General features: G+C 29.6%; 1 protein-coding gene across 2 annotated transcripts in view; it reads right to left on the reverse strand.

Moving 5' to 3' along the window:
• The window catches only part of NCAM2 (neural cell adhesion molecule 2), a 506,280-nt gene that overhangs the window by 45,279 nt on the left and 435,983 nt on the right, over nt 1-25,018 (reverse strand). Inside the window, exons 15-16 of one of the 2 annotated variants that reach the window (XM_079155717.1) lie at nt 15,839-16,019; nt 8,224-9,569 (exon numbers count right to left, since the gene is read on the reverse strand). In XM_079155717.1, the coding sequence (XP_079011843.1) occupies nt 9,463-9,569; nt 15,839-16,019 (288 nt within the window). In that variant the 3' untranslated portion in view covers nt 8,224-9,462. Of the gene's footprint in view, nt 1-8,223; nt 9,570-15,838; nt 16,020-25,018 lie in introns of those variants that run through there. The other variant, XM_079155716.1, reaches the window with a different exon arrangement.

The raw sequence follows: 25,018 nt of genomic DNA on the forward strand, positions 1-25,018 counted from the left end.
GATGAATGGTGGGAACTGGGCTTCATTAACTGATGAAAGAGGAGGTTAAGGAGAATGGGTATTGAAATTTAATACGTAATCAAATAAACCAAGCAAAATAAAATCAACAAACTAGCAATGCCAACAACAACAAAATTTGGAAAGTGTGATCCTTTTCCAAAAAATTTCTTTAAATGTCCTCAGCTGAGGAAGCAGAATCTGCTGCTATTGTAAGAATAGTTAGAAGTCTGTGCTACAGTAGTGGCTGTGGAACTATGCCAGCCTTGCCTCTCTCCTATTGCCCGCCCATTTCTTTCCATAGTCTAAACAAGCATGCCAATTCCCTGATGCATGTATGGATGGAGAGGTGAGGAAGCAGTTAGACCCAGTCTTATAAGTGATTAGTGACTGAACAAACAATAATAATTTCCATTAAAATATACTAGAACACCAGAGCCTAATATTATAAAAATATATTATATATAATGTAAATATAAATATATAATATAAATATGTATAATATAAAATTATATATGTGTATGATTACGTGTAACTGTTTTGCATACCTTTGACTGGAATAACATTTTAAGTGATCCACCATGTTAATTTAACACTGCTATTTAAATATCTTCCCAATCTGCTTTAAGGTTTTAGTGTCTGTTTTAAATAATTCTAAATAGAAAGCAAACAACCTAAAATATAAATATATATACTTCCTAGAAATTTGTATGTAAAACTTCAAATTTTTGAAGTGAGAGATTTGAACTTAAGAATCAAAATTAAACTAATTTTGAAAAAGAAAAAAACATGGCTAAAGACAAAGGAGTAGAATACAGCTCTCTTGTGATAAACATTTCAAATTATTTAAAACTTCAGAAATCAATATTTTTAGATATCATTTTAACAAATCTGGAGCAATTATAAACCATGAGGAATTTTGGAATATGTAAATTCCAAAATATTTATTATCTTATCTACAATGAAATATTTATTATCTTATCTACATTGAATATCACATTATGTATGTGACAAAACTTCTACTTAAAAAAAGAGGAAGAACAGAGAAAATATTTTATTTTCTCTCTCTCTCTCTTTCTCTCTCTCTCTCATAGTGAGAGGGGGCTACTAGTGATCTAACCCAGAGAGGCTTTACCACTGAGCTACATCCCCATTTCTTTTTATTTTTTATTTTGAGACAGGGTCATTATATGTTTGCCTGCTCATAAATATAAAATATCAAGAGTAATCCTTAATGTAAATTGTGAATTCTGGGTGACAGGTTCAATTGTCACAAAGGTGCCTATGTGGTGTTTGATACAGAAAATACAGTAAAGTATGAATGGAGGCATGAGGTCTTTGGAAACCACCTTCCTTTCAATCTTTTTCTGTGACACTAAAACAGATCCAAAAATTAAAGTCTATTTAAATGGATAAAAATACAGTGATGCTTGGATGACTTCAAGGCAATGACTAACATGCATGTATCGACTGAGAATTCCATCAAAACAATGTTCACTCTTTCATGTCCTCTAGTAACTAAAAGCAGCTACAAGTTAATAATAAACACATATGTCTTAAATGCTTTTAGTCTTGGAATTTTATGTGATGGAACTATACCACACCTTTCTTTAGAGAAGTATTTCTCTATTCCCTCAAATAAACTATTGTTCATGATTAAGCTGTTCAGTAGATTAAGTCACAGATCAGTATATTGAAATCCTAAACAATGTTTTTCTGTTTTCTACCAATAAGGACAGAGAAGCAGAAAAGTTTTCTTGTCATTATTCAAGAAACTCAGGTAATTTTGCATTTGACATTTCATATAGCATATATATCTAATTCAGCTTTTGTAAAATAAAAGAGAAATAAGAACCCTTTTAAGATTTTTAGTTTATGGATTCTTTAAAGCAAATGCCAATTTGATAAACTATTTTTATTTCTACATTAACCATACAGAGACAAAAATATTCTTCCATTTTGAATATTTTTATAAACATTTTCTCTTTGCAATACTAAATAAGAAATGAGTAAAGAAGTAAACATATAACTTTTATGAAAATTATGTGTTCAGGCTATATATTTTGACTTCTTAAAATGGAAAGAATAGATATTGAATTAGAAACATTTATTTTATTTTTAGTTGACACTAAGTAAAAATATCATTTATACTAGTATAAAATTAACAATTTCTACCAGTAATGTAAATTCATCATACAATGTAAAAAAATTAGAAAATTTATTGGATGCCATAAATATCACATTTACCATGGAAATAAATGTATTTAAATCTTGAGTGAAAACATAATATTTAACTAATAGAAGCAAATTGATTATACATCATTTTTCCTTTGTAACATGGTTTTTTTGCACAGGCCAATTAAGAAGATAAAAAAAAAAAAAAACAGATCAAACAGACAAGAGCATATAACTTACAGACTAGAGATACAGATATGGCAACTTTAAATTATCTAATCTGATAAATCAAATATATGAGGAAGTATCACAAGTTACTTAACTATATCCTATATCAGTGACTAGTTATTTGACTTCTCCTATTCTCAATTTTTGATAGAGTTTATTTACAATACTTCTAGCTTTCCTCCAATCTCATTTCCTCACATATAGCTCAAAATAATAGTTACAAAAATTTAATAAAGGAAGAAAAAGTTTCTATGACAGCAACTATAAAATGCCCCACAGTTGCCAAATAATTCCCATTTGACATTACCTTCAGTAAAAATAAAAATAAGAAGAAAGAGAAACAAATGTTCTCTCTAGGTGCAGTAAACTTTGGTCAGTACTGTATCACTCAAAATAACACATCTTAATAACAAATACAGATGATGTATTAAAATTTCAGTATAAAATATATACAAATATTTTTAAACAGGTGGTAGATAGATGATAGATGATAGACAGGAGTGGGCATTTTTGGAATAAGAGAGATGAAGCACATTGTAGAAGTATGTTCTAGAATAATTCAAATCCTGTGAATGAACATTTTCCTTTGCAATTTTTGCACTAATTTGTCATTCTTTCTCTAGCAATGAAACACTTGTGTTTTCATAAAAATATATTAGTTTTCAATTCCTGTCTATGACAGAAATAATTACTTTTTCACTTCTAAAACTATTTGAAGAATTTCTGTAATGAAAAGTAAGAATTAGTACCTAGATCAGTACTCTTACCAAGAAAATATTAGAAACAGATTTATATGATACATCTGTAACATGTGAATTGTTCATTTTTCTACGCCTCACTATTCTCATCTGAAACACGAGAGAAATACTACTTCAGATGGATCTTATGAGGAGTGAATGAAATGTTTCATTTAAGGCATTTTCATAGTGTCTGATATAGTTGGTGTTCAAAATATAAGAAGATCTTGATTTTCTAATTACCATTTTTATTCATAAATTTCCAAAGTCATTATTTTTGTTTTATACCTTAGAGTAGATAAGTAGAGAATCTTAAAGTGATTATGTACAACTATGCTCTCATGCTGCCCAAACTGAAATAAATTATCATTATGCATGAACCAAAGGAACTGGAGAAAAATTACTTTACGCATTTCTATCTGCTTTTATGAACTTTTGCCCACAGTGGGAATAACTCAACAATCTTTACAGCATTTATTGACTATGTCCATGAGCTTTATATAAAAATGTCATCTACTCATTTTGGCTTCCCAGTGTGACAATGTTTTTTGAAGATACCCTAGAAACAGGATCCTATAAACAATATTGGGACTTATTTCTAAAATTTTTCAAGAAATAATAATTGTGAAAGATGTCATATTTGTTATCTAAAAATTGAAATCATTCAGTGAGTATATGTTTATTACTCTTTCCTGACAAGGTAAATAATTGTTGAGCTGTTGATTTTGATCAAGTTAGAAATGAAAACACACAAAGACTAAAAAGGTTGTACCAGTAATAAAGAAAACACATATTACAAAGTTTTTCCTCAGTTTTCTTTATTACAACATGGAGACACAGAGGTACAGAAAATAAAATGACATTTAATATACCATGAAACACATGCATAGGATTACACGTAGTGCTGGATATTATGTTGGGGGTTTTAAATAAGAGATGATACTGAGGACAATGCACTTATAACATGTACATATTTTTTCAAAATAATCTATGACAAAAACAAATGCAATTAAAGTGATCAAAAACAGTCATTTTTAAACAGAAGTATTATACATAAAATCAACATATGATAAAAATCTTAAAATAAGATTATGAATTGTGGATGTTATTTCAAACAGTAGTTTTTAATGTATTAATTTTAGAGAAAAAAAGACTAAGAGAGTTATTTCATAGTGACCACTTAATACATACATGAAATGAAAGTGAACTCAGCATAATTATCATTAAAATGATGCTGTTTTATATTATTCAATCTCTGCAATGGGTAACTTTATAATCTATTGCCTAAGTCAAATAAAAAAGATTAAGTGAATTTAATTTGAACATATACAGTTTTTCAGAAAGTTAGCAATATACCTAGATTTGATACAACCAATGTGACGCTGATTCACACTTAAAATGAAATTTAATTCTACGTGAATGATTATGTATTTACAAAGTACGTAAAAGTCTACCAACAAAGGACATCAGATGCAGTTTGGACTGTCTCAGATATACTGAAAGAACATACAAAGCATGCACTTCTTATATTCCTTGGATAATGGTATTTTGTAATTAGTAAATTTATATTATAAAACGATTCCACTTTATTTGGAACATTTACCGACAGAAAGTTTTGACTTAAAAAATTAGTTAAGAGCCAGGAGAGATGGAGAAATACAACCTTGTTACCATCCTCATCGCAGTCATAATCTTAGACAAAATGACAAAACTAAAAGTATTTGGAAAACAAGGTACTATTGTCAAACACATTTAGTGCCATTTCAGAATAATTAGATTAAACTAAATGTATCTTTTCCTTAGATTAAAAATTCAGATTATTTGATGTGTTCATCAAGTTTTTAAGTAAGTGTAAGCAAGAAGATTATCATAATTTTGTATTTAAAAATTAAGAAATATGACCTCCAGAAAATACTCTAATTTTGATGGTAATTTGGAAAAGAATTTATTAACATGTTAGAAAGATTATTTTTTCTTTATTTAACACTAATATTTTACTGTAGTAGTGTTTTATGAAAAGTAAGATTAACTATAAAGTTTTAATGCTTAAGTAATTGGTCTGTGACAACAGATTTGGAAATAGACTTGCAACCAATTTCAATCAATTTTGTAATTCTTTCAAGAGCTACTTGTATACTATTTATATATTGGTTTACTTGAAATATGTAAACTTGAGCTACTTGCAAAATATAATGAACTTGTTGAAGATTTTAGAATGTATTTCCCGACCACTATTGGACCAAAACTTTAAATTTTACTAATGATTAACAGAAAAAAATGATAGAAGAACTAAATATTATTTATTCCTGATCAGAAGAAAGAGAGATATACAGAGAATGACAGGAAGAGAAGAGATAGAAGAAACAGACAAAAGAGAAATAGAAAAACATAGAAAAGAAAAAAATTTAAAAAGAAAGTTCACTTCACTAGGACTAATTTAAAGATTTTGTAAAGGATGTTATATTACACCTAACAAATATAAACCATAATAAAACACACAAAATTCCACTGTTATGTCTTTTATCATCCTATGTCTTTATTCATTCAAGGGAATTATGATATTATAAGATAACAAACAATAATGTTTAATTTAGGTAATTTCATAGTTGATTTATTTAAAACTTCTAATGCTACTAATAGTATAACCCTAACAAACAATTTTTCTTTTTCCAAAAGTTTTTGTAACGAATTTCAAAATTTGGCAATAATCTTACATTACCAGAAATAGTTTAAATTTACTACAAACTTGAAGTAATTCCATATATAATATTGGCTGTTATGCTTGAAAACTGGACCCAAACATACTGATTATATTGGTGTCATAAATATCTGTCTCAAATTGCTAAAATAATGTTATTTAAAATGCTATTTTCTCTTCTTAGAGTAAGTGTATCACATTAATAATTAAAATACTTTTTATTGATCTAAATCATCCAGATTCAAACCTATGTGGCTAAATTCTTTGTGCACAATATATCTTTCTGAGTAGAAATGAATAGTCATAGATCTGATTATACATAATTGAACTAGTTGGAATTTTTCTTATTTAAGATTTAACTTAAATCAAACCTAACAAATGGGCATTCTTATATGAAATACATCTGAATTAAATTATTATATTTTCCCAATGAAATCAAACTGTGTAACTTGTATAGTATTATGCATATTATTCACTTTAAATATTAATTTAAGAAGATATTCTGAATATTTAAAAACTAATTTATATGCAATAAAATGTTTTTGTACATATTCATTGCATTCATATATAAAATTGAAATTATGCATTTGTGAAAAGGTAATCCAATGTTTCAAGTGCATTTATTTATATTTAAATTCTTTAAATATTTGAGATATGTTAGGAAAAGTGAGAATAAAAGGAAAGAAAAGAATAAGTGGATTAATCCTTTGGATATTTCAACCTTGTTCACGTCTACAAGTAACACATATATGTGCACCTGCATGATGCTTTTGAAAGGACTATGAATATGGATTTCTAAAATTATACTTACTCCTAATGACCAGTAGTATTGGGATAGAAAGTACTGAAACTGGCAGTTTATTTAAGGTCTTTTCATGTAAGAAAAAAATTCATAAGGAAGGAAAATATACAGTTACCTACTTGGCACGCTGCATTAGTACAATCTAAGCATGGTGGTAAACATTTGCATCTTCTAACGATCTAATAAATAATTTTAGAGTTTTGATTGGGACAGAGGAAGCATTAAGACAGAGAAAAGGGTAGTATAGAAGCAGTTGGGGAGGCAAGAAAAGGAGATATTCTGAAATTTGTAAAAGATATCCATATATTCCACATACTAATAATGGCAATTACTTACTCATGCATAAATAAATTAGTTTAACTCTATAACTGGTGTATAAGAGAAATAATTTTAAATATTTAATATTGGGAGATATGATACAAACATCATTAGATATAGATACATACTTCTGATTACATATAATTAACTCTACACTTACCTTAATATACTAGTTTATATTTATACATGTTTAGGCACTAAATTTTATTCAAAAATCCAGTGAATGGAAAAAAATTGGTGGATACTATGGATATACTTAAAATCACTTTGAATTTTTATGTCTTGTTTATGAATAATCACAATTTAGTTAGATACACATAAAATAAACTGTCAAATATCATGGCTGCATTTAGGAATTAGTTAATGTAGTAAAGGAGATTATCCAGGAACACAGATTATTAATATTTTGAAATAATCATACACCTTATAATATCTAGGTCTAATTTACTGAAATGCAATAGCTTCATTATTTACAGTTTTACGTGCTCTGATTTCTTGTAGAAACAAAACAAAGCAAAAAGTCTGTTATTTTCAGATTTTGAAATATTTTTCAAAGAATTTATGCATTTCAGATATGAAAAATCAACATTCACTTACACTACACATTTCACCAATTGACAAATTTAAAATGATTTATACTTAGCTCTTAAAAAATCAAAATTCACATACTCTTTAAGTAAATTATTTTAAGATAATAAAATTTTCATTTAATATTCTTCTCCAACTGTCAAAATGTTACACTGCATTTCTATGCAAATCTGACCTTGAGTTTTCATTATATCACTATTGGTGACCTAAATTGGTAAAACATCAAATTTAAAAATAAATCATTTTGTGTTAAATTATTAAATACATATTCCATGTACTTCAAAAATTATGTTTTAAGATCATAATTGAATATTATTTCTACATAACTTTCTCATGAAAATATCTGTAAGTTATTGGAAATTTCAAGTTAGGTTATAATGAATAAGGGAAAAATCATTCTTGGAAGTATTACTCAAATTTCTTTCCTTTGCAACATTTTCTCCATATTAGTAATAAATATATCTTCTCCAATCTCAAATATCAGGGAATATGATACAACTATAACTGGTTATCTATTAAAAAGAACATAAGCTGTGCTGATTTGAAACACAAAACTTTTCTCATAGAATGGTTACATTTCTGTTCTCCATACATTGGAAATCCTTTTGGACAGAAAAAAAAAATGCCACTTTCTCTCTCTCTTTCCGTGTGTGTGTGTGTGTGTGTGTGTGTGTGTGTGTGTGTATTATATACATATATATAATATTTGAAATCAGAAAGAATGCATTTGTGTTAAAAATACTGCCCTTGATGAATGAATTTCAAAGGCCAGATCCTAATCATTTGATTTACCAAGGAAGTTTTTTTCATGTATAGCTGTAAATCTGATTCCTTCTAATTGACCTAAATAAGTAGTAAAAATCACTTGCTGTGATGGGGTTGCAAGTAAAAAGATTTTTAAAAAAAATTCTCATTTTAAAATTATGAAAACAAAAAATTGAAAATAATTTTTATGGTACTTCAATTGTGTTCCATTTGAAAATTAGAATCTAATATAATCATATTCTCATCTCAATTTCATCTTCTTGAAAGTAGTGACTAAAGCATTTATTTCTCTCTCCCTGATTCTTACAAGGATACCTGCTGACTCACAGGTGTCCAGGGAAATGCAATAACTAACTACATATGTTGTTAAAACATAAGGATTTGATGCCGGCTGAACATATAATCTGAATCCATTGAATTGAGGTCAACCTTTTAAACATATTAAAACTTAGTTTATTACTCTGGGGCAACTGCAAAGAAATATTTTCACTTAATGAAAACATTAATTGGTGTTCAAATTTTTTTAAAAAAACTATATTAATTCCTTCTGATATTTTATATCCATAAAGATAAAATTAGTAGCAAAATAAAGATAAATGTATAATATAACAAAATGCCATGTTTATCTTTCCTATAAATGGTGGACACCATGAAATTTTAGAAATGTTTGTTTAGTTAGAAATTTATATTTAACAGTAACAAAAGACAGTAGAAATGATTCACAATTACATTGATCAAAAAATTATAATTTAGATGACATATGGCCATGTATATTGAGTTGCATTTGCAAAATAATCAAATGAAAAAAGTCTAGATACAATGAATAAAGTTTAAGTTTCAACTACAAGTGACATGATATTTAACAAGGTCAACTTTAGAAATTAAAGAGATCTTTAGAGTAAAGCATGTTATTCATTGAACTGGTACTGGAAGAAACAATTCTGATTAAAATTTTTTCAGTGATTTCTGACAAATTACCATCACAAAAGGTTGACAATTTGTTGAAGAGGAAAAGTTCTAATTGCTCATGTGAGAACATGCATGCATAATTAACTGGAGTTTAGAAAATCCTGATTTTTTCCACTAGGCTTGTTAGTACTATCTCCTTTTTACTTTAAAGGGCATAAAAAGAAATATCATGTAACATAACAACATTAAAACATGCAAGACAAACTTATGGCTATAATGAAAGAAAACCCAGCAGCATTCAGCTGCCAGGACTGGCTCCCATTTTCACCTTTATTCGCTTCACAGCATTTATCTGCATGATGAGATTTGTGTTTCAAGATAAAACAAGAATAAAATAATTAAGGAAAAGGAAAGGAATTGAGTTACAAACATGAAAACAAAGGAGAAGAAAAACGTGACAGTAGGAAAGAAAAAAAAGAGAAAATAATTAATGCAACATTAACACATAGCCATCAACAATTACTAAGAATAAATAACTTTGATATGAGACAAAAATGATCACAATACTTTATAAAACATTTCTAAATTGTTGTAACCTATTAAAAACTTAGTTGAGGGTCAGTATCACTAAGGTCTGTTTCAGGTTACCAAGACATTAGTTCTATCATTGATTCTTTAAATGAAAACTCACATTTATACATTGAAAACACAAATTATATGGGACAAGTCACTAAGTTATTCCTTGTGCTCCTGGAAAATTCACAGCACTATCCCAAATAGGTATTCACTACATTTCACAGGTTTTGATGTGATTTTTATACCATAATTTATTAGAACACATTTTAAATAAAGGTAGTTAAATAATATATTAACTACCAATGATTATAAGTGAAAAATACCAATTCACATAATGAATATTTATCTGCAAGATAAATAGAATCTAGGAGTATTCATTCAATTGACCATGTACACAATGTGAACAGATCTCATTGAATCTCTTCTAAAATAATTTTGAAATCAATGATCATGAAAATAATTTATAGATTTATCTTTTCACTATGTATTAAAGCAAAGAAATATTATTATGGATGTGATATCAATATATAGATTTGATGGAGAATTCCACAGAGTTAAATTTCTCCATGATTTATTGGACTTCCATTTCAATATTGTTATTGAATATTTTATACTAAAACATAAATTTCATATAAGGAACACATTGTTACATTTGTCATGTACTTGAATATTGTATTTTCTGATCCTGTTGACTTATTCAGTCACAAAATTTAGTGTTGTTGTGAACTAATGAAGGTCACCAAAATAGTTTTGCTTTATATTTCATTAGAAATACAATTAAAAATTTCCATGAAAATACCAATTAACTACATTTATTACCAGTGGATTTCTTAGTGGTGCTTCATATCATTTCTTTTTCAGCTTGTCAAATTTGAAGAACTCATATATATTTATTACATGTCTCCAGATGAGAGAATTATATTTCCATCAGATATTGATAATGTATGAAGTGAACTGTCCCCAAATTATATGGATAGTCTAAATTACACATCTTCACAGTAAAGGCAACAGTAGAAGGAAGCAATTACTAAAAGACACTGAGGGCTTTCCTTGGTTAAATACAAATACTATCAAACATTGTAATCCCAAATTAATGGCAGGATATTATTTCAAAATAAATTAAAAGCATTAAGCCCAATCTATTAATTTTCTAAAAGTTATTGTTTTAGTTGTTGATGGACCTTTATTATATTTATTTATATGTGCTGTTGATAATCCAGTGCCCCACACATGCTAGGCAAGAACTCTGCCACTGAGCTACAACCCAGCCCCTAATCTAGCAATTTAATAGTAATTTTAGTCATTAAAATTGTAAAACTAATAAATAGATGCCACTTTTCAACCTTTAGTTCTATAGATAAATTTGAATCATTTGTATAATAGTTTGCCGCAACCACCCAATATTCCCAGTATTTATAAAATACAAAAAAAAAGTTATGCTATATGAATTTACCAAAACACAATATGACTGATGTTGCACACTCTTAATTCTATGTTAATAAAGACACACATTTCAAAATATATACATCTTTAATAAGAAGTAAAAATGTAAATATATTCCCAATGGAAAATAATTTTGAAATTCATAAACTAAGGGGAAATTTGGTATCCACTAAGATGTACACATGGATAAAAATGTGTTCAGTAGAATGTATAATTTATAAATGTAATGTGAAGACCTAAAAAATGGTACTTTAGTCCAATAAATTAATGCATTCTGGATTCAGCCTAATGTTTGCCAGAAGTTAAATATGTATTAATGCATATAACTACTAGCTTTTTAAATTTAAGATATGCATAAAATTCATTTGGACAGTCTACAAAGTATGCTATATGAAAATAAATTAAAATAAAACTAACATTGTATTTTTTCTAATTTAAATGAAAAGACAAAGATCTTCTGGTTTACCATAGATAACTTATTTCAGATAGGACTTTAAACACATGTTTTATTTAAAAATGGAAAAATAAGTCATATGACTAGCAGAGTAGCTTTGATGAAAACATATGGAGATCATTTTTAATATTATACATAAATATATAATGTTAACTCTATAGTATTCTGTTGATTTAAAGGATCCAACTTCCCTGTTACTGACTTAACAGTTGCCTCAAGGAAACTATATCTATATTGAACAATTCTTCACCTACTAGGGCATATCTTTGATGTCATTACATGAAGCCTTTACAACTAATGGATTCAGTTAGTAAATTAGATAGTATTTTGTAGCATTTTAATAGATAAAATATATTATTCCTCCCCTTCCAAAAGGTTGTATGGACATTTGATCAGGGCAGGTTCAGAGAGGATAGATACCATCTGCTAATTTCCAGGATTGCTTTATCTGTGTGCAGGTGTGACTTCCCCTGACTACTTGACTAATTTCATCAGATATGAACCACACTCTACCGTCATCAAATAGCCTTTGTAATGTTGGCTCTGTTGTTTTCCTCTGATCACCTTCATGGAAAACCTTCTTGAAAGCATCAAGTAACAAAGTATCTAAACCTTCTCAACTCATATTCAATCCTCAACCTATTTCTAACAAATGTATCACTAAACCTCTTCAGCAAAGCTGCAAGCAAAGAGGACATTTCACATCTCTTTGGTTCAGTTCCTATGAGCAACATTTCACATGGGACACCATTTTTATCTTGAAATATGTCCCTGTTTTCACATCCAAGATACTACGCTCTTTTTTCCCCCCAATAGCTCTATAACATTGTAGTATCTTTAACAGGGGAGTATTTTCTTCTGCCAGTGTTACAGTCCCTTGATCTTCTATGTCAGTAAATCAAGAAGAACCCTTTGAACATCTATACCATTCCAGTCACTCTTTAGTATTGAGGAAATATGAGTGAATAGACAGCAACCATTGTTCAGAGCTTAGGCTCTGACTGTTGAGTGGACTTATCTTTACCCAGGCTACATACACCACTCACATGTTAAAACTCACAGCCTCACAGTGTGTTTCCAAGACATAACCATCTTTTCATCTCTGTAACCCACCCATCTAACCAATTATTTTAAATGTGAAGTTAATACCATTCTGTTCTTATGGTTGGTCTTCATAAAAGATTGTTCCCCCTATTCAGTTCTTCACTTTAAGTAATGACATCAATAGTATTCCAGTTGCTCAAGCAAGAAACCTATAAGTTATCATTATCCAAGCTACTACAGAGGCAGTATCAGTCTTCATCTATAATGTCTGGAATTTATTCATCTTTCTTCAAGCATTCCTGTTCATCCATCACTTGCATTTACTCATATGAATAAGAATACACTTTATAATGCCTGTCTGTTTATGTAACTTCATTGCTTAAACATATTTCTTACTTCTTTTAGGATTTGTAGTAAACCTATTTACATGAATTTTAGAAGTCCTTGGATTGCCTTGAGATGTAGATCACTTTTAAACAACAAAACTCCACATTTTCTCCCAAATATACTTTCTCTAGTTGTTGAAGGAGATCAAGTCCTTTCTTGATTAGAGATTTATTTATACACCATGCACCCCCGTTTCCTTTAGAAAAAACATATTTGGGGAGGCAAACTGGCTTAATCCTAACTCTACCCCAAAATTCAGAAACCTTGCCAAATGCTATGCTCTCATGGCAGTATACTACATGGGCACATCTAAGGGTTGTAAGCCTTTGCTGGTATTTTAATTCATGATGGTATTTAATTCTTTTCTTCTAGTGTGTGCAAATATTGATGCCAGGGACACGTTCTAGTTGTATTCTTTTCATAAATTAATCCTTTCTATTCATCTCAGCACTTGTCATAAAACAGGACTTCATTAAGTAACTGTAATGAATAAATGAATGGATTTTGACACTACAGAGCCATAAGTAAATAAACCATAATTATTTACATTCTCCTCCTAGGTCTTCCCTTATGAGCTCTTGCCCCACAATTTTCTTGAACTGATACAAATCATGTTTTTACAGTAAATGCATCACAATACATCCTGTCCAGTCGTGTGTTGACATATATGTATATATGTACATAAGTATATGCATGTATATGCATGTATATGCAGGATCTATATCACTTATGTGTGTAAGTGGCTTTTGTTTTCAATAATTTCTTATAAAAATATCAGGGATTCTAGGTTTATAAGATACCTAAAATCTGTTTTTGTGTTTTATCTATGAATTGTCATTAAAATTCTGTCCTCTAATTCATAGAATATCAATTTTCATTTTTTATATAATATTGATATACATTTATGGAGTACTGTGTAATATGTGGGTACATGTATACAATGCAGGATGAGCTATCAGTTTAAGTAACATTTCTATTTCCAAAACAATTATTTCTTTCTGTGAGAACATGCAAAATCCTGTTAGAGTTCTCTATAAAATAGATAAAAAATTGTTATGGACTACAGTCACTCTACTGTGCCATAGAATATTAGAACTAATTTCTTCAATATAACTCTATTTTTATATCTGTTAATAAAAATTCATAATTTCCTCCAAGTATTAACGAAGGTAAAGACTCAGGAGAAGGGAGTACACTTTTGCCATCCTCTTTTTGATACTTTACTTGAAAAACACATTTATATCCTGACACCTACATAGAGTATAACTATTACAAACATAATGTATTTTAATTATAGACACAGTTATTATATTTAAAAGTCATGAGGGAAAATATATTGATAAATGCTAGCACATTCAACTACTGTTGTTAGGGTGTAGCATCTTATAAGGTCATTAAATTTGTCATAGGAACTAAAGTATCCCTTAGCATAAATAGAATATTTAACCTCTTAAAATCTTATTTGTAAAATGAGTGTCTCTTCCTTGTCTAATTCATAAATAAGAATGAACTGAGATAATGAATGCAGAAATCCTCTGTAAGTTAAAAAGAAATTGTCATCAGAATGTAAGATAACTGCATTATTTCTAGAGGCTTCTCAGTTTCCCATTTCATATTATGATTTGTGGCATTTATTAATTAATATTAGCAATACAAAACCACAAGGTCAATTACTTGTAAAATTTATAATCAATAGTAATTACTTTTAATCAAAAATTAATTGTATAAAACTACTTGACATTTTACAAAATTGATGTATGATATAACATATTCATAATAAATGAGATTAAAATCAATTTGAAATTACAAGAGAAATAATATGAATGTTCTGCCAAATTTTACTCATTTTCTATTTTCAAAACTATTATGGACAAATAGGGCCACTATGAAATTAGACTTAAGTAATCACGATTCCATGAATAAATATGCTGCTCTCATATTTATATGTATACATAAAGAGTATAGACATACATGCACACTCACATACACAATCCCCATAAAATTAAATGCCAAAGGTGATACTTACGGGAAAATTTTTAACATATTGTCAATATGGCAACTAAAAATTAAATATTATTTTGAAGCAGGATATATTCTTGTAACATGACCTCTGTAGTATGTAACTGAAAAGAATTTTAATATTCTTCCTGTGGATTTTGATAATAGCACTAAAAATATAAATATGTAATTATGTAAGCATTGCTACCTATCAACGGTAGAATCTACCACCTTGAAACTCTAGCTATGTACATTTTTGCCTATTTCTGTATCTACGTGTGACTTTCTTTATATTTCTAAAATCAACTTCATTGGACAGAAGAAGTGAGCTCATCCTTATCTCTGGCAAAATAGAACCAGAATGAGCATATCTCTCACAAGACAGGAGAGATTCTTCTTAGAAAAGCTTTTTTTTCCCCTCTCTGAATCAACAAATTTTTTCTTAATGACTTTCATCATTCTTTCTCACTGTCCACCTTCTTCCTCTGCTTGTTTTCATTCAAGTGCTAAAGCTGGGAAAACAGTTTTACAGAATAACCAATATCCTATGGCAAGAGTAATTAAAAAGACTTGAATGTGACATACCATAATAAGAATAATTAGAATCCAGAATTTATATTGTCATTTATAAAATTATATTTTATTTATTGAGAAAAACCAGATGGATCATTAAAAGGTGATACCATACTTACATTAAGAAAAAATACAGTTTTGCTTACCTTTAATAATGTTGGGCTTTGGTGGCATACTGAACTCATAAACTGTTGGTTCAGAATATCCTAATCTGTTGGCAGCTGTAATTTGAACTTCATACCCCATTGTCCACTGTAGATGCTCCAAAATAATGTGATCTTTATTTCCTTGCACTTTCTTCTCTAGCCACTGGTCTTCCTTATCTTTCTGCAAAGGAAATAAAAATATATTTTGTAAATATCAATAAAGTTGTCACTTTTAAAAACAATTTTAATTCGAAACGAGTGGACACATTTCCTTAGACAGATGGATACACCAAGTTGGTATGTCAGTGAAGTCAGTGTTATTTTTAACATTTGTCTACAAAAAATGTTATGTCTATATTAACCAAAGAATAATTTTATGATTAAAATTTAATAATTCAGAAGTTTTCATTCATCTACATTGATTTTATTTATATTTTTTATGTATCAGTTGAGTTTTGGATCACTCAGATGATTATTAAGAGTAATGTGAACTGAACAATTGAAATAAAATACATAGAAAAAAATCTAACAGGATCATTAAAATAATTGTCAGAGACAAAGTTTTGGGAGAGGTTTCTTGGAATTAAAGTCTGGATATTATTACAGATTTAAATTATCGCTGTTTTTATAATGCTATGATATTTTATGACTCAGAATGAGACAGCTTAGAAGGAAACATTAGCATAGGAAAATTTAAGAAGATTATTCTACTTTTAAAGAAATCTATATATACTATTTGATTTTTTTTCTAAAATTCATTTTCTAAAATAAGAGTTTTTGGCAAGGTGCAGCACATGCCTGCAATACCTAGTATCTCAGGAGGCTGAGGCAGGAGAATCCTGAGTTCAAAGCCAGCCTCAGCAAAAGTGAGGCTCTAAGCAACTCAGTGAGACCTTGTCTGTAAATAAATACAAAAAATAGGGCTGGGGATGTGGCTCGGTGGTCAAGTGCCCCTGAGTTCAATCCCCAGTACCCTATCCCCCCAAAAAATGTTTGGGATCATACAGTATTTGAATTGTTACTTACATTTTTCAAATAGAAAAAAATACCATGAGTACTACAATTAACAGAAAAATTAATTGGTACTTTGATATAATTTTATCAATTAAAATAGCAAAAAAGAATGTGATCATTTTGTACCATATATTAAAGATGGAAAATAGGCAATTTCCTTAACCTTCCTGTCTTGTTCCCTTCTCATTTATAACAGAAGTGTTTTAGCAGCTGCTTCTATTCTATTTCTTCAGAGAACATGAGGAAAACCCAATGAATTGGGCATTCTATGGTCTTAGGAATCAAACCATTAAAAATAGTAGCCAATGGTAAGAGATCACCTACTTCCAAAATAACTATGACCCAAATGGAGCATAGGGCAATGCACATGGCATATTCCAGTTTGTATTGGAATTTTCCATAGAACATTATTATTACATTGAGTCAGTCAGGTAAAACTTTGAGAATTTTTTATTCTCAAATTATGAAAAATCCAATTTAATATTCAAATCATTTTTGAACTACTACATGGAAATTGGTAAATTAGAGTGTAAACACTTTAGAAAAGTATTTACTGGAGGGGTTGAATACCTTAAGGATTATTTTACAGCCTAATCACAATTACTTTACCTAGTTGATTCAAGTTGTGGTATATATATACTATGGAATATTACTCAGCCATAAAAAATGATAAAATTATGACATTTGCAGGCAAATGGATGAAATTGGAGAATATCATGCTAAGTGAGATAAGCCAATCTCAAAAAGCCAAAGGACGAATGATATCGCTAATAAGTGGAGGTTGACACATAATGGGGGGGAGGGAAGGGTTAGAGTTAGGGTTAGGGAGGGGGGCAAGTATGGAGGAAGGAACTACTGTATAGAGGGTAAAGAGGGGTGGGAGGGGTGGGGGGAAGGGAAAAAAATAACAGAATGAATCAAACAACATTGCTCTATGTAAATTTATGATTACACAAAGGGTATGCCTTTACACCATGTACAAACAGAGAAACAACATGTATCCCATTTGTTTACAATAAAAAAAAAATTGTTAACAATGTTTTCATTTTAAATTTATCAGTCAATTCTTTGAAATTTTTCCCATTTTTCTCCCTTACTATAAATCATTTAAATTATTTTTTTTAGATGGCAAAGGTCAATCTCTTGTGTAATGAATACAATATAGTATTATTTTCCCAGGATCTATAGTTCCTGAAATGGGTTTTCTTATAGCCAACAACAAATTATGTAGAAGTTAACTTTTCTTTGTCACAGTTTCTTAAAATGAAAAATCTAAAAGTGTTAATACTTGGAACTGGACTCTACACTGGGGGCCTTAAACCTTAGATGGAAAAAATTCAGCCAGACTATCTAAATTAGAATATAATCTTGTGTGTTAGGAAGATGAATTTTTTTGACCAAGAATTGTTGACACTTATCTGCTTTATGATTATTTTTCCAAGGCATTGTTTTATTCTAACTGTGTTTTGAGGTCTTTAAATATTAATTGTAATGTAAACTGATATACAACTGTCTTTGTGACTTTTAGGTAGGTAAATATTGCTGATAATACTGACTATGGAGGATGACAATTCACTTATTATCACTAGTAGTAATCATTTAATGACAAAGGGTTAAATGTGAATTTCAAAGATGTAAATTATGTTATTCACATTTTTCTGGACGCATAAAAACATCTTATTTGCCAAAAATATAAGATCCCCACAGTTATCCAGGATTCTAAAATTGTTAGAAATGTTACATGCTAAGTGATACCATATCTTTAAGCTATTTGTCATGATATGACAGGAGAGCAAAATAAAACAAACAATATTATCAGACTGTTTTAACAAAACAGAAAGCCAAGAAAAAAAAAAAAAAAAAAAACCTATATGTCAAACAAACAAAACATCCATTTGCATGAACTGTTTTTCAGAGATGCCCAAACTTTGAGAATTTCTTCAGCCATCTAACTGCCTTTGCTAAACAGTCATGGTTTCCCCAACACCCTCTGTCTCTATCAGCTCATTCATCAATTACTCATTCAACCTTTATGCTGATGCTGTTCTAGTAGCCATGAACACAACTGTGAACAAGAGGTGTGAAACACCCTTATGTAGGTGTTTATAAACCAACACAGAAGAAAGTTGAAAATTTTTTTGAATAAGAATAGAGATAGGTGAGGGCTTATAACAGGAAGATCTAACAGAGACTAGGGAGAAAACAGGTCTCCTATGAGCATAATGTCACTCCTAGCAGCAACAATAAACTCCTGTACCATTTTCTTTTCATTTTTCCTAATCTAATAAAAAAGGTGTGAGTCCTTCACAGTGCATAAACACAAGATTTTACATGTCATAAAATTCATAACCACTGGGGGATATACAATACACTGTAGACTAAATTTTTCAAGTAAATTTAAAAATTACTAAGGACTATAAAAACAAGTACTACCCAATACAGCAGAGCTGTTCATGTTCCTGTGGTTTTGGCATTACCCCAATAATTTCTGTAAATTCTTTGTAATCAGGAAGTATTTGGTATAATCTGTGAGAACCCTCATAGTCAGATTTTCTTTAGGATTTAAGTGTAGATTTGGATGAGTCAGAAAATAAATCAATAGCAGGTCTGGATTATCCCAGGATAACATTTGTTCTTCAGAGGAATGAATAGGTTTCATGTTCTTCAAGTAATTCTCCAAAAATATCATTTCTGAGAATTGAGCATTTGAGATGAAACTTCTTGACAAGTACAAGACACACAGGTAGTCTCCTCTGATTTAACAGTCATTTAACTCTTAATTGTTGTAGCTCTTGACATGGTAAATTTAAATCCTCTCATTTATTTTAGACTGATGGTAAAAGGAACCAAAGGGAGTTCTAATATTTCTTCAATATAAATCAATTTCATTTTCTATTCAACAGTAGACAACGAGGAATTTTAATCCCCTAATTGCTATTCCTAGGGAATAGAAAAAAATTAAAGTGGGTGTTACCAAATACTCCCCTAGGCATGAAAATCTCAATTAGGCATTTGCAGAGTGCCTAATTTACAGAAAATGCCCAGGGAACGATTTAAGATAACTAGTTGCAAAACGTTCCCCTAGGTAATTTAATGAGATGATTTGCTGAATAGGGCTATTATTAATAAGCCAATTACATGTTGAAGGGCAGCTACTGAAAAAATGGTCATTTTACTTTGATATAACTCTTATTAAGCAATCCTTTTTGTCAGAAAATAGATAGTAGGGCCTTATGACAATTAAGGACACTTCTTAATAGTGATTCTGAAATTATAATATCAGAATATAGAGAGATATTTGCTATCCTCCATACAGGGAGGGCGTCAGAGGAAAGGAAGAAGGAGTCATAACATTTTTAATTTGTAGAAGGTTTCTCAATGTTTTTATTCATAACAAGAAGTAGTCCATAGTCCATTAACTTTCTTTATAAGGTTTAAAGGAATGTACAAAAAAATCTCTTAATAAAGATAATTATAAAAGTAAAGGTCAATAGAGGAAATGAGCTCATAATAACTACATTAATTTTAGATTCATCTGACTCTTGATGTATGTTTTAAGATTTTGTGTGGACATAAAGCATTTTCTGGGTTTCTGGATTACCTAACGTCATGATTCAGTTGATACTTGTATGACTTCATAAAAGGATACAGGATTCTGCAAATTGGTATTGCTACTGTGACTATAAGACAGGTGATTTAGCAATCTGGATAACTTACTATATATATATATATATATATGTATTACTATATATATAGAGAGAGAGGGGGGGAGAGAGAGAGAGAGATGTATATGAAAATATAATTTTCCTTGAGATTTGAAAATATGTAAAGTCTGGAAGATATTAGCACAAAACTTTTAAATTGTACCTTTTTTTATTATGATAAGTAATTTCAAATTACTTTTGTTCCATATCCTGAAATTTGATAAAATTTTGTAAACTGAGCCCTATATAATATGTCTTTAAACCTCTATCACCCACATACTACTCAAGAAAATGTGAATCTAATTTTTTTCTGCTCTTTACCTACTGTGTTCTCACATTCATTAAAACTTGCACATAGGGGCTGGGGATATAGCTCAGTTGGTAGAGTGCTTGCCTTGCAAGCACAGTCCCTGGGTTCAATCCCCAGCACCGCAAAAAAAAAAAAAAAAAAACAAAAAACTAGCACATAGCAAAGTACCTTTATGAGAACTGATTTTAAATTACTATACTTTCTTGTGTTCACGATTTCAAGTATTTATTAATTATCGGACTATATATAATTCATAACATGAGTTTATTAATTCATGGATTCATGTGTTCATTCTGGCAACAAATACTCTATTTTATACTATCAATACAAAGATGAATAAAACTCATCCCTTTTAACAAAGAACCTCCACTAAAGCACTTCAACTTTTTTAATTCTCAAAGCTATTCATTATTTAAAAATATTTCGAAACTTAAGATGATAGCTTTGAATATATTTAAATGTACACATAAAAATATTATTAACTAAGAAATAAATTCTCACAACAAAATCTGAACTTTATTATTTTAATGCCCTTTTTAAAATTCTCTCTTTTTTTCTGTTCCATTTGAGAAATTATACAACCTCCCAGAATTGAAACGACTTAAGAAGGTCAATTAAGACTTAAAATGTATGCTATAACCATTGTTGCTGGTCCCTAAGGCACATTCTTAACAATTGATGTTGAGCTACCAATTTTCTTTAGCCTTTCTTAGCTCAAGAAACCTATTTAACGTGCCAACGCTAAGTGATGGTTATGATCCCATAGCTATCATCAAATTAGAAAGAAAACTGTGAAAAACTCATGGAAGCATTTAAAACACTATTTATTAAGTTATGTGAAGTTATATTGATAATGCAAGCACAAAATTGACATGAATATTCTGTATTTAAAATGACTTCTTCATATTTCTAAATACTCCATTAGATTAATCTGCTTGTCTTTATTCTCCAAATACATGATTTAATCATACTGCTCTATAGTTAGAGGTATTAATTTTCAGGAAGAGTCCACAGAGACATCTCATTTGGATCTTACTACTCTGGTTCCATTCTAATAAATTTGCCATTAACATATTAAATCCTTATATTTAGTATCTGCTAGAATTCAAGAATCATATAAGTAACATATTGTCTCTGTTGTATCTCTTAGTATACAAAACACATACTCCTATGTACAGTGAATTTGAAAGAAGAAATCTTGTGAAAATATTAGGGGTATTAATTATTTTCCATACTCTTTATCTGCTTTTTTTCCCACAGAGGTTATCTAATTAAAAAAATGAATTTCCTATCTCTCAATCATTTTTCAACTTATTAAATTGGATTTTGCTCACTGTGAAATTTATGCAAGTTTAGAAACCAATAGGTGAAGTGGTTTAGAACATACCAAGAAAACAGATGCTCAAGATCTCTTCTGAAAAAGTAATCATTTCAATGCAAGTGAAGAATATCAAGTTAAATGCCATTTTAAACACTTAGTGCCAAATGCTCTTGGGAAAAAAAAAACACACATTTTTAAATATCAAGAAAAATGTGAATAAAATTGTTCCTTTATAAGATTAGCTATTACTTAACTACATTCACACAACTTCTTATTTAAATAACAGTACCTTGAGTGGGACCTTCGGAGCAAGAAGTTTGCAGATCAGAAAAGTGTACAAGGGTGGAACAAAATATAAGAATATGTAGAAATGTTTGCCACATTGAAGTGGAAGGCATACTACTAAATGATATGCTCAGAGGAAAGAGTGTCAGAATGGCTATATTGGGAAGCACAGAACCTGAGCAGTTGAGGTGGTGGTTTACGTATCTTTATAATTTTCACAGGCAATGTTTATTTGGATAGTATGGATGCAAACTGTGTTAAGTTTCTATAGTCTTATCTTCTGATATCTGCTCCTTCTCTTCATCAAGTCACCCAAATTATCTGCTTCAGGTTGTCCTTCAAAAATGTGAAAAGGTATCATTATATATTTGATTAATTATAAAAACAATTCCAAGAATGAGCAATGCTTTTCTTATAACTCAGAACAGAAAAATTACCATTATAAAAGTTCTTTTGGTTTTAAAAATTATGTTATTAAAACAGTGTTTACTATGAAAATTCTAGTAACTCTCAAATAGTATAGCAATAGTTTATCAGTCAATTATAATTATTTTTTAGTTAATGCAATCAATCACTTCCATTATGACACAGAAAACAGAAACCAGTTATTATTGGAGTTAAAAGGGTAGAAACTGGCAATGAAGAGGTGGGAAACAGGAAAAAAGGTATTGGGTAGGGATAAATATTTGGGGGAGAAACAAAACTGTTGGATAAATGGGAAGAAAAATAAGACCCTATTGGAAGACAGAGATTTACCAAAGATAAAATTGATAACTGTTAAATTTTAATCTAAGACTCAGCCATATCAAGTGGACGATGTCATATCAACTATGTGAAAGTTAAAATTTACTGATAACGATTATGTGAACTTGAGTCTTGCTTTTTTCACTAATCTCATGATTAACAACTTAATTATTTGGATTTATATGACTTTCAAACATACTTCTCAGAAAAGCCATATTCTAACCCACATTTACAGAAATCAAATAAATGCAAAGTCAACTTTAAATATTAATTTGTTTTAAAATAAACTATGTATATATAAATACATATATACACATATACACTCTCACACACACACACACACACACACACACATATCCCTGAATGTCTGAAATGTTACTTACATTTTCAGACCATAATTGGCTCCAAATCAATGTAGTGTCACTCAGGGAAACATTTTTGTTTTGATGCTACCTGCGGCTATTACCAGCAGTACAGTGAATCGGAGGCAGTAGTGTGAAATATTCTGTATTGGTTGATAAACTTCAGATCCTCAATATGACACCTCCCAAGATGCAATACTGTGCCTTTCAGATACACATTGCCAGTGACAAACGTGCAAATGATAAAAATGATCACACCAACAGTTCAAGAAACACATTGTTTAGTTAACTCTATCCTCAGATTAGCAACCCTTCCTTAAAAGAGGTCATTGGATAGATTTCTAAATGATGAGGCAAATTTTTCATTTTGCTTGGTGGTATTTTATTAAAAGATTTACCATATTGCTAAAACAGGAGACAGATTCAGCTGATTGGCGTATTGCTACTTTTATTGTTGCAAGTCTCTTCACATTTGTGAATGTGGATGTAAAGCCACCTTTTTAGAAACATCATCTATTGGAGAAGGCCAATATACTAAGAATAAAGGAGTATGAAGAAAAAAATTCTTGGATTCTGATTGTATTTCTAGGATACTATCCTAACCCTGGATTATCTAACAAATAAACTTATTTAATTCCAGAAAAACAAAATCTTCTTAAATTATTACCTTCAGATTTGTTTTCTATTGCCTAGAATTCAAATGTACATTATAACAAATAAATAGTCTATATGAACTTGAAGAGTAAAGTTTACATAAAATTCACTTTTGAGGAATAAGATATCAATAAGTTTTGGGGCAAATATGTAATACTATTTCTTGAATTTGTATTAAATGCATGGAGAAAGATATATACTATGGAAAGTGGTGTTCTTAGTTTCTGAACTATACTTTTAGATAGCTGGAAATGTGAACAAAGGTGAAAAACATCACGACATTCCTAAATTATACCTGATGTTTTAATAAAAAGCACTAACACAAGAGATAAAGAAAAGATACGGTGTAAAACAGTAAATATTTTCTACGCTTAATTGAAAATAAGAAGTCTGTTTTCACTGAATGTCACATTTGTGCTGTTTTCCATGATCAACCTATCAGAAAAGATAATCAAATATAACTTTAATTTTAAGTAAAAATTATATACATAAATATATATGACATATTCTCACAACTAGTTACTGCATTTTAATGTTCTCCGGTAGATGTGACTGGAGCTCTTTACACACTTCAGAATACACCTCTATATTACATCATCAGTTCTTCTGGGTGCAATTGTAAGTTGGCTATAATGTGCATGGAAGGCCTCTTCTTCCAGTACAATTCATTAACTTAGTGCAAGCCAATGTTCCTTAGAGAGAGAATCTCTGCCTTCCATATAACTTCCAAATGAACAAATAAGAATGTTCAAGGGACCTGGCCTAAGTAGCAAGACACTCTGAGAT

The sequence above is a fragment of the Sciurus vulgaris genome (genome assembly GCF_902686455.1).
Source record: "Sciurus vulgaris genome assembly, chromosome: 10".
Lineage (NCBI taxonomy): Eukaryota > Metazoa > Chordata > Mammalia > Rodentia > Sciuridae > Sciurus > Sciurus vulgaris.